Here is a 12,176-nt window from a genome sequence, read left to right on the forward strand (position 1 = left end):
TTGCATTCACTGGAAAGGCGAAGAGTTAGGGGTGACATGATAGAGGTTTACAAGTGGATGAATGGACATAACCGGGGGGATATTAATAGGGTATTAAAAGTATCAACACAGGACAGAACACGAAACAATGGATATAAATTGGATAAGTTTAGATTTAGGAAAGACTTGGGTAAATACTGGTTCAGTAACAGGGTTGTTGATTTGTGGAACCAATTGCCGCGTAACATTGTGGAGGTGGGGTCCCTCGATTGTTTCAAGCACGGGTTGGACAAGTATATGAGTGGGATTGGGTGGTTATAGAATAGGAGCTGCCTCGTATGGGCCAATAGGCCTTCTGCAGTTACCTTTGTTCTTATGTTCTTATGTTCTTATGTCTTTCCTAAATCTAAACTTATCCAATTTATACCAACATGCTACAGTATCAACATTTACTCAGCAAAAACATAACATTCCTCCTGTCAACCCGTCCTGGTGGAGGCGGTATCCTTGAAGTAATCACTTCAAAATACAACATATATAATGATATTAACTACTCCCTATCCATGGTTAAGTTGGATTAACTTGATTGGGGTAGGTTGGATTGGGTTGGGTTGGATTAGATTTAATTAAAACAGTTAATTATTCTCAAATATGAAATTCATAACTATTTAAGTATCCCTAGATATTGATATTAAAGAAAACAAAAGCCTCTGGTCGTTTTCATAGAAAACGAGTTCACCCACATAAATTTTTTTTTCAATTTAAACCCTAGATTTATAATACAATACAGTTTTAACTTAATGCTGTCTCTGTTTAAGACAAGGGTTCATTTCCCTGTTTTACCAGTAGACTAAGTATTGAATCGTAACATGCTTTCAGACCACCACACACATCTATATAACTATCCAGGTGGTCTGAGAAGGCAGTTGGTGTCTCGATCTAATCACTTTACCCTACCTTGAGGTGCTTCCGCGGCTTAGCGTCCCCGCGGCCCGGTCGTCGACCAGGCCTCCTGAAACAGTGAATTAAGCTTAGAGTGAACCAGTGAAACTGTTACAGTGAAACAGTGAACCCTAAGCTTAGACATGCTACAATATCGACATTTCCTAAGCAGCAGAAGTGAACTAATCTTAGACATGCTGCATTATATCTATCGATAGTTCCCAAACACCAGTACACCGATCCTTCTATTTTAATCAAGGATGAGTTCCTGGAAACATGTACTTAAATCGAAACGACATATGCGTTCCTAAAGCCAAGAAAAAAAATGTCAAAAATTTGTAAATGAAAGCGGGTAGCAGTGGTGGTAAATACAGTTGCACTTACCGTGATCGGGGCGCCGAGTGCGTGTTGAGGCTGGGTGAAGGGTGAACCTTACTTGGGGCAAGTTACTCAGACAAGGAGACATTACTGTCCGCCTTTCTTGACGGCATTGTTCGCCTGTTTCCTTATCTGCGTATGGCGCTTTACCAAGTCATCTTAACGCAATATTTTAACGACGTTTAAAGCTCTCGAACTACTGACTCCTTTGTCCTTTAAATCATCAAATAACGAGTCTTCGTACTTATAATTATCAAGAAACTAAGTGCAAATGCAATCTTGAACCCAAACACATAACAATTTATCAGCCCGTCCTCCAATTTATATATATTTTTGGTCGGAAACAGAGTGGCCACAGTCTACAACTTATGCAGCACTTAGTGGGATCACACATTTAACACTTGCTCTAATACTGTAGCCTCTGTTTAACTCAACAGTAAAATGTGTACTTGGTTGTAACAACGATTCTTCGCGGCAGGGGATCGTATTCCAGGGACTTGCCCGAAACGCTACGCGTACTAGTGGCTGTACAAGAATGTAACAACTCTTGTATATATCTCAAAAAATACTGTCAGCGTTTTTAATAACTGTTCACACCGCCGTATGTATCAGGCCCAGAGCAGGAAGCGAGAATAAATAGGCTGTTCTGAAGCCTCAAAAACTCGAGTCTGCACTACTTTCGCCACGAAACTCTTGTTTTTTTTTGGTGTTTCAGAAGCCACCATCACTTCACGAACGCTTTCCACTCGTGTTTGCTGAGGGTTCGTAGAGTTCCTCAACAGGAACCAGATTAGCCTAGCATAATGCGGGCGACACTATTGAGCCTGTCCACAATGATAATGTAAACACCAAGGTGGTCGCTTAAGCTCCGCCGCGGGGCTCCTGGGTCCCGTCGAAAGAAAACGGCCAATTTTTTCGTTTTTCATAATTCATATTAGATTTAGGGAGAGGTAGATAGAAAAGTGGTCGTGAAAGTTCACTTGATAGATATTAAAAAGCCAAACAATCGAGGTAATCTGAATATGCTGCAGTAACGATAGTTCCTGAGCACCAGGAGTATATCCCGCCTAGACAAGCTGCAGTAACGACAGTTCCCGAGCACCAGGAGTATATCCCGCCTAGACAAGCTACAGTAACGACAGTTCCTGAGCACCAGGAGTATATCCCGCCAAGACAAGCTACAGTAACGACAGTTCCTGAGCACCAGGAGTATATCCCGCCTAGACAAACTGCAGTAACGACAGTTCCTGAGCACCAGGAGTATATCCCGCCTAGACAAGCTACAGTAACGACAGTTCCTGAGCACCAGGAGTATATCCCGCCAAGACAAGCTACAGTAACGACAGTTCCTGAGCACCAGGAGTATATCCCGCCAAGACAAGCTACAGTAACGACAGTTCCTGAGCACCAGGAGTATATCCCGCCAAGACAAGCTACAGTAACGACAGTTCCTGAGCACCAGGAGTATATCCCGCCTAGACAAGCTACAGTAACGACAGTTCCTGAGCACCAGGAGTATATCCCGCCTAGACAAGCTACAGTAACGACAGTTCCTGAGCACCAGGAGTATATCCCGCCAAGACAAGCTACAGTAACGACAGTTCCTGAGCACCAGGAGTATATCCCGCCTAGACAAGCTACAGTAACGACAGTTCCTGAGCACCAGGAGTATATCCCGCCAAGACAAGCTACAGTAACGACAGTTCCTGAGCACCAGGCGTATATCCCGCCTAGACAAGCTACAGTAACGACAGTTCCTGAGGACCAGGAGTATATCCCGCCTAGACAAGCTACAGTAACGACAGTTCCTGAGCACCAGGAGTATATCCCGCCTAGACAAGCTACAGTAACGACAGTTCCTGAGCACCAGGCGTATATCCCGCCTAGACAAGCTACAGTAACGACAGTTCCTGAGCACCAGGAGTATATCCCGCCTAGACAAGCTACAGTAACGACAGTTCCTGAGCAACAGGAGTATATCCCGCCAAGACAAGCTACAGTAACGACAGTTCCTGAGCACCAGGCGTATATCCCGCCTAGACAAGCTACAGTAACGACAGTTCCTGAGCACCAGGAGTATATCCCGCCAAGACAAGCTACAGTAACGACAGTTCCTGAGCACCAGGAGTACATTACCGACCTAAAGCTGAAGCGTCCTAGATTACAACAGTACATATCACTCATTATTTCACTCTCTCGGTCACCTGGTGTTACTCTTTATTAGTCACCTGGGACCAGATTCACGAAGCAGTTACGAAAGCACTTACGAACGTGTACATCTTTCCTCTATCTTTGACGACTTTGGTTATATTTATTAAGCAGTTTACAAGAATGAAAACTTCCCAATCAACTGTTGTTATTGTTATAAACAGCCTCCTGGTGATTCGGAGCTCATTAACTGTTTAATAATTGTAAACACAGCCGCAAAAAATTAAGAAAAGATACACAGGTTCGTAAGTGCTTGCGTAAGTGCTTTCGTGAATCTGGCCCCTGGTGTTACTCTTGGTGTCAATGTCTACGTAAGCCAAATGGTGTCACCCTTTGTTTACATTAATCAGCTGGTCTTGTCTTTTGTTTATATAAGAAAATCAGCTGATCTTGCTCCAAAGGATACCTGATCAACCAGGCTGTGACTCATATGTCAGGCTGCGAGCAGCCGCGTCCAACAGCCTGGTTGATCAGTCCAGCAACCAGGAGGCCTGGTCGACGACCGGGCCGCGGGGACGCTAAGCCCCGGAAGCACCTCAAGGTAACCTCAAGGTATGCTCTCAGAACGGGTCACTTTCTGACCCAGTAACAGGGCCCGGTGATCCACGCCGGTTGTCAACTTAAGGTAGTTAGTATAGTCGACTCTCAGAGGTTTTTGACAGTTAACAGCTGATTATAATCGCCAGTAGTTATTGGAGCTAATTGGTAGTTACCAGATGATGGTTATGCTCTGCAAGCTCCAGTAGTCGTCAGCAGTTCTTGGGTGCCTCCGACAACCTCAGGACCTGCCGACAACCTCAGGACCTGCCGACAGCCCTCAGGACCTGCCGACAACTTCAGGACCTGCCGACAACCTTCAGAACCTGCCGACAACCTTCAGGACCCACCGACAGCCCTTAGGACCTGCCGACAGCCCTCAGGACCTGCCGACAACTTCAGGACCTGCCGACAACTTCAGGACCTGCCGACAACTTCAGGACCTGCCGACAGCCCTCAGGACCCACCGTCAGCCCTCAGGACCCACCGACAACCCTCAGGACCTGCCGACAACCTTCAGGACCCACCGACAGCCCTCAGGACCCACCGACAGCCCTCAGGACCTGCCGACAACCTTCAGGACCTGCCGACAACCTCAGGACCTGCCGACAACCTCAGAACCCACCAACAGCCCTCAGGACCTGCCGACAGCCCTCAGGACCTGCCGACAGCCCTCAGGACCCACCGACAGCCCTCAGGACCCACCGACAGCCCTCAGGACCCACCGACAGCCCTCAGAACCCACCGACAACCCTCAGGACCCACCGACAGCCCTCAGGACCCACCGACAGCCCTCAGGACCCACCAACAACCCTCAGGACCCACCGACAGCCCTCAGGACCCACCAACAGCCCTCAGGACCCACCAACAGCCCTCAGGACCCACCGACAACCCTCAGGACCCACCGACAACCCTCAGGACCCACCGACAACCCTCAGGACCCACCGACAACCCTCAGGACCCACCGACAACCCTTAGGACCCACCGACAACCCTCAGGACCCACCGACAACCCTTAGGACCCACCGACAACCCTCAGGACCCACCGACAACCCTCAGGACCCACCGACAACCCTTAGGACCCACCGACAACCCTTAGGACCCACCGACAACCCTTAGGACCCACCGACAACCCTTAGGACCCACCGACAACCTTCAGGACCCACCGACAACCCTCAGGACCCACCAACAGCCCTCAGGACCCACCAACAGCCCTCAGGACCCACCGACAGCCCTCAGGACCCACCAACAGCCCTCAGGACCCACCAACAGCCATCAGGACCCACCAACAGCCCTCAGGACCCACCGACAACCTTCAGTACTCGCCGCCAGTCCTCAGTTCTAGTCGGTGGCCCTCCGCAGCAGGCAACATAAAACAGGTGTCCAACGGTAGTCAATAGTAGTCGCCTGTAATCGTCGGACAGAAGTCATCAGGAGTCGCCAAAGTCGCTTCAGTCAACAGAGGATGAGACTATCTGTTCACGCCCGGCTGAGCCCGCTAGCCCCCCCTGTCCATCCCCCGTCCCCCTTGCTCTAAGGAATGGAGGGATGGGATGGAGAGAGAGAGGAGGTGGAATAATGTCAGGAGAGATGTGGAATGGTGGCGCGAGACTGGGGAGTAGTGGCGAGGGGATGTGTGGAATGGGAGAGGTGAAGGGTAATGTGGAAGGGGTGGATGTGTGGACAGTGGAGGATATGTGGAACGGGATTTGGGAAGGGAGATGTAGAATGAGAGTGGAAATGAAATGGTAATAATAGAGAAGTAGGGGATAGAGAGAGAGAGAGAGAGAGAGAGAGAGAGAGAGAGAGAGAGAGAGAGAGAGAGAGAGAGAGAGAGAGAGAGAGGTGTGGAAGAGGAAGATGGACGGAGGGAATTGAGTAGATAGAAGAGGGGGGAATTATCATGAAAACAGAAACGTGACACTATTATTATTAACTTTGTAAGGCCAAGAAAGCCAGTCAGGGGAAAGCGCCAAGCCATTACGACTATATAGCATTTGGAAGGGATCAGGATAAGGATCTGGGATGGGATGGGGAAGAAAGGAATGGTGCCCAACCACTTGTGGACGATCTGGGATTGAACGCCGACCTGCGTGAAGCGAGACCGTCGCTCTACCGTCCAGCCCAAGTGGTGGGGTGCAGGAACGTGAAAGGGAAAAAGGTGTAGAAAGAGGAGGTGGGGGAGTAGTTCAGACAGGTGTGTGGCGGGGTGTAAAACAATAGCAGAGTACACTGGAGGCGTGTGTGTGTGTGTGTGTAAGTGTGTGAGGGTGGGATCCCACACCTGCAGACTGTGTGTGTGTGTACACACACCATTGTGTAGTATCCCCCGCCTGAGGCCAGGAGACCACCAACACCAGCCACCACGACGGACACACTTCACCCAGAGAGCAACACAACACAATAATTCCCACCTCACACATTTTTCCTTCCATGAATAAACCGGGACCATTCTTCCTCCGCCCAACAAAAGTTACAGGATATGAGATTGGAGACTACAAGAATGTTCAGCACGAGGACACACTTGATAAAGAGAGAAATTGTATTAATGAGGAGTGCACATGTAACCAAGCAATTGAGACTCTGGTCGTCCTCATTCTTTCCCCCCCTCCCTCTCACCCTTCCCTAAGGGCAGCTCCACCCCCCTGCCATATACAGGCCGCCTGGCAGTTCCCTGTCACCTCTCCCTATTTATAAGCCATCTCGATATGACTTTATTATTATTCCTTATATTTCGTTTGGACAAAGTTGCTATATTTATTTGTCGTTGGTATATGCATTATTCAGAGTCAGACTACACTGGCGATAGCAAAGGAAAGGGGAGTGTCCTGCCTGGAAGATCCTGGAAGGTCTCCTTGCTGGAAGGTGTTCTGGCTGGATTTGTATCCTGGGTTAAAAGGTGGCTTGGTTAGACATCTTATGCTGGATGGTCTCCTGGATGGTACGTGTCTATGGATGTAAGGATGTCGTGCCTGGAAGGTTTCCTGGAATAGAAGACATCATGTCTGATGTTTGTGACCCGGCTTGGGTGCCACCTGGCGAAGGACAACAGATATATATATATATATATATATATATATATATATATATATATATATATATATATATATATATATATATATATATATATATGTCGTACCTAGTAGCCAGAACGCACTTCTCTGCCTACTATTCAAGGCCCGATTTGCCTAATAAGCCAAGTTTTCATGAATTAATGGTTTTTCGACTACCTAACCTACCTAACCTAACCTAACTTTTTCGGCTACCTAACCTAACCTAACCTATAAAGATAGGTTAGGTTAGGTTAGGTTGGGTTGGTTAGGTTCGGTCATATATCTACGTTAATTTTAACTCCAATAAAAAAAAATTGACCTCATACATAATGAAATGGGTAGCTTTATCATTTCATAAGAAAAAAATTAGAGAAAATATATTAATTCAGGAAAACTTGGCTTATTAGGCAAATCGGGCCTTGAATAGTAGGCCAAAAAGTGAGTTCTGGCTACTAGGTACGACATATATATATATATATATATATATATATATATATATATATATATATATATATATATATATATCAGTGATCAGTCGAGGCTCCTCTCCTCGTCACAGCTCGCTGGCCGACGGTCCCTCCTCACCGGCTTTTGATTAATCTTTTGTATTACAAAGATAAATTCACGAATAATTCACACTGCATAATGCTTTTTGTTTTGCTATCAAGCTACAATGTTTCGCAATTGGTTTAAATGTTAGAACATGAAATAATTTATAACTAGCTGTATTTGGAGACTGGCAAGGGACCTTCTCAGTTACACCCTTCCATATCAATCACTGTGCAAGCTAACTGTTGTGCCAGCAGTAACGACCTCTCACCTTACCGGTGAGAGGTAAGTTGTAGTCCATATAGCGACTGTGGCAGCAAAAGTAGTAGGATCCCCCTTGGTGTTGTAGAGGGCAAGGAGGGAAGACAGCGCCACCTAGCCTCTTCTAAGCTTACTATAAACAACATTAGACCTAATGTAAGCAATAGTGCATCTTGTGAAGTACATATATTTACTATATTAGGCCCATAGCTGGTGGATTTGGGTCGATTTTCTTCATTCTTGTGGCCTTTACAAGACGAATAGTACAAAATAGTGTTTTTCATTCATAATCCTTCCCTCTTTCTCCCCCTCGGTGTTTATGAATGAAAAACACTTTACACACGACTCACAACTGACGACGTATTTAATCCTCCACAACAGTCTTTTGTTTACATCCTCAGCTTGAATGGCAGCTTTCTAAATGCTTCAGCCACGTTCTGCAAATACTAGAGTCCGTCTTTATCAACAAACGCCAAATGTTCATTCAATCCAGCCGCCAAACTTCGTGTTTAGGAATGAAAAACTGTTTACACACGACTCACGATTGATGCTTCGCTGGTGACCTTTGAACACAGCATGTCCTCAGGCTATACTATTGCACGCTAGAATGCGTTGAATAGTTAGACCTAGATTAGGTTAGGTTAGGTGGTTCGGTTTTATTGGAAATTTGTGGTATTTGTACTATTAGGCTAGGCTCGTCCAGACGGCGTCCGAACACAAAGACTCATCAATTGAAACGCACGAAGTATTCAAGAGAGAGAGAGAGAGAGAGAGAGAGAGAGAGAGAGAGAGAGAGAGAGAGAGAGAGAGAGAGAGAGAGAGAGAGAGAGAGAGAGAGAGAAGTAGTGTTGTGTTGGAGGCAGAGCAGTAGTGTTGGAGGGAGAGAAGCCGTATAGAAGGGAGAGAGGTAGTGTGGAAGAGAGGAAGGAGACGGGACAGAAGAACGTAAGGCGTCAGACACTGAACGACTGTCTATCTGGTTAAGGCTCAGTCCTCCAAACTTTCACAATGCGAGTATCAGTTTGCTCAACAATCTTATAATATCATTAAAAAAAAAAATACCTTCATTCACCTTGGGTCAAAGAATTCATAATGAGAACAGAAAAAAGCGGAACCTAATTCGTTTGTACTTTATTGTAGCTCCAGTTGCGCCAGGGATTTTATCTGGCGTTTAATTGACAACAAATTTAAATTTTAAGATGTATATTTCAGATGGTTCCAGCGCTCGCATATTCAGAGGCAAGGGTCAAAGGTCACTGCACAAATAATTTTACGAACAGAACTTTATTTACAAAAAGTCTCTTGTAGATGGTACAAGACATGTCCCTAGTTCTATACTACAACGGCGGGCGCTCAAGCACCAGACTACTAGCACTCGTTCGCCAGGCTACCAGCACTCGTGCTGGTAGCTACAACTATCTGATATAAGGAGGAGACTATCATAACTATCTGATATAAGAACATAAGAACAAAGGCAACTGCAGAAGGCCTATTGGTCCATACGAGGCAGCTCCTATTTATAACCACCCAATCCCATTCATATACATCTTCATATACTGAATGGTTCATATAAGATGGAGAACACTATTCTTGTCTTAGATCTTAACGCGACAGTCTGAAAGATACTCGCCAGTGACCTCAAACAGGGTATACGATATACCACATATCTGAAGCCCAAGTCTGTGTGTTCAACATTTACATATTAAGATGAGAAATTCTGCCTGTCATTAGGTTCATTAATTGCACCAATATGTGCCAGGGATAGACGGTGACAAGCAACATCTGCTGGGACAACGACGACAGTGTTGATAACTAGACAACACGACAGACAGGAACAAGCATGAGAAGGAGTGGAAGAAACTTTGTGCCCAGCGAGGAACTGGAGATCTTAAAGAATATATTTATGTCTTCACGGACTACGAAGAACCATGCGATGAGGCTATCCAACATGGCTGCCGGGAAATGAGCAGTACTTAGGGCGCGTCTCGTGTAAACTCAACGGGCAGTAGTTTCAGAGCTTCCTATAAAGCACAACAAGGCACTCACATCTTAAGTTATGCAGTGTGATCTTCTGGTAGATCTGCCCAACATTCCTTCTGGGACTTATGCACAGGACACCATAAGAGACGATGCATTTGAAGTCCTGTACCTGGATGATACCTGGTTGATGGGGTTCTGGGAGTTCTTCTACTCCCCAAGCCCGGCCTGAGGCCAGGCTTGACTTGTGAGAGTTTGGTCCACCAGGCTGTTGCTTGGTCCACTAGGCTGTTGCGTCTCTTGTCTTGTCTCTTGTTCTGTCTCGACCTGTTATTTCAACATAAAACTCTTCACTGGAGATTTGTCGGTGTCCTTAATGTTACAAATAGGATCATTGTGCTGAAGATTCCCCCATTTACCCCAATTTCGTTGACAACTGGAAATTGGTATTTACAACTCAAGATGCTCAGTCATCAGCAACTTCGCTCGAACTCCGTCCGCGATCACTGGTCCTTCGCCTGGCTCGCATTTGGACCAAATTATCTTAAGACGATTGTTAAGAAATCAAACCCACTGACCATATGACAGCTGCGCCATGCAGCCTACTCAAGCCTGGCTCTGTTTTATAACACATGGAGAATACAATACATAAAGTAAGCACCTTATTAAAAAATATCATAGAAAATAGGTCAGATGTTTTCCAATTAAACAGAGTTATAAAGAAAAAAAGTGGAAGAGAGGTATATAGAGGGAATTAATTTTTCTTATTAAGACTACTTATAGCCCAGTCGATAGAGCCCTACACGCATGGGGGCCACGGTTAGAGTCCCATAGAGTCCCAGGTGCAGAGCCCTGGGACTCTAGGAGGCTCGCTGGGACTCTAGGAGGCTCGCTGGGACTCTAGGGGGTAACAAATCCACAGGTGCCGTGATGAGGGTTCGAACCCATGGCACGCTCTAGCCATAGATTCGAACATTCATCACGGCTCCTGTGGATTTGTTCATGGATACATGATAATGTGATTTCTCTGCGTACTCTTGGGGTACCTGAGACGAGGCTTGAGCCATAATGGACACTAACTTTATCTAGAAATCCATCAGTCTGTTTATAACTCATTTTGTACGCATGCACTTTTACCTGAATGAACTATTTATTTAATTTATTTATGGTGCTGGCAAAGTTTGGGCTCCACGGCACCAGCTGACAACAAGATCATGTTCCCTCCCCTCTCCTGACGCTCCGACGACCCACACGACCACCAGAACACCAGCGACGGTCGTCGTACCCGTCCTGTGTGTCGTGTCGGCAGACCTCTGCGGCCTCGTCACCGCCAGACGGCGACAACTGCGGGGCTCCAGCGGTGTTCTCAGAGCTCCGGTAATACAGACGTTTATCTCCTCAACTGATGCCTTCTTGACTGACGTAAAAATGTTTGTTGTCTAGTTCACTGCTCGAGCTGTTGGGTATTTCGATCTCAGGACGGGAGTGAAATGGTTGGGTACGTTTCCTTTCACCCGATGCCTCTCTCCACCTCCAGTTGATCGACGGTTGAGAGGCGGGACTAAAGAGCCAGAGCTCAATCCCCGCAAGCACAACTAGGTGAGTATACACACACACAGAGGGACACAGGTGGACTCTAAGCCTAATGCGCCATAGAGACATCAGAAAGAACTAGTTTAGTGTAAGGAGAATGAATGAGCTGAGAAGTGACGTAGCGAAGGCCTATAACCCCATTCACTGCATTCTTCACTCATTCACTCAACAAGTTCTGGAACCTGTAACCCAAGTCGATTAAAAGTCGGAAAATCAGGATCCAAGAATCGTATCTTATCCCCAGGCAATGTAACTATCTTGAGGTTATCTTGAAAAGATTTCGGGGCTTTAGATTCCCCGCGGCCCGGTCCTTGACCAGGCCTCTACCCCCAGGAAGCAGCCCGTGACAGCTGACTAACACCCAGGTACCTATTTTACTGCTAGGTAACAGGGGCATAGGGTGAAAGAAACTCTGCCCATTGTTTCTCGCCGGCGCTTGGAATCGAACCCAGGATCACAAGTCCAGCGTGCTGTCCGCTCGGCCGACCGGCTTTTAACTAACACGAAAATAAAAAACAATGAATATATCTTGAACCGTCATATTGATTTGTCTAGTTTAACGCAACGTCTCAATCCAGGAGGAAAGAGAGCACTAGTTAGGGCCCCCAAACTGGACTAACTATCGTCGTGATCTGACGACATCGGGAACATCAGACATAACTCGCAGTAATGACTCGTAACTCATGCTAGGTAACTCTAT

At 46.4% G+C, this 12,176-nt stretch overlaps 1 protein-coding gene across 1 annotated transcript in view; it reads left to right on the plus strand.

Annotated features, from left to right (window-relative positions):
* Window positions 1-5,162, plus strand: part of LOC138370775 (uncharacterized) — a 37,055-nt gene extending 31,893 nt beyond the window's left edge. The window contains exons 3-4 of the mRNA XM_069335377.1: window positions 2,331-3,400; window positions 4,254-5,162. Coding sequence (XP_069191478.1) covers window positions 2,331-3,400; window positions 4,254-5,162 — 1,979 coding nt within the window. The remainder of the gene's footprint in view (window positions 1-2,330; window positions 3,401-4,253) is intronic.
* Window positions 5,163-12,176: the final 7,014 nt, after the last annotated feature.

This window comes from Procambarus clarkii, chromosome 33, assembly GCF_040958095.1.
Source record: "Procambarus clarkii isolate CNS0578487 chromosome 33, FALCON_Pclarkii_2.0, whole genome shotgun sequence".
Taxonomy (NCBI): Eukaryota; Metazoa; Arthropoda; class Malacostraca; order Decapoda; family Cambaridae; genus Procambarus; species Procambarus clarkii.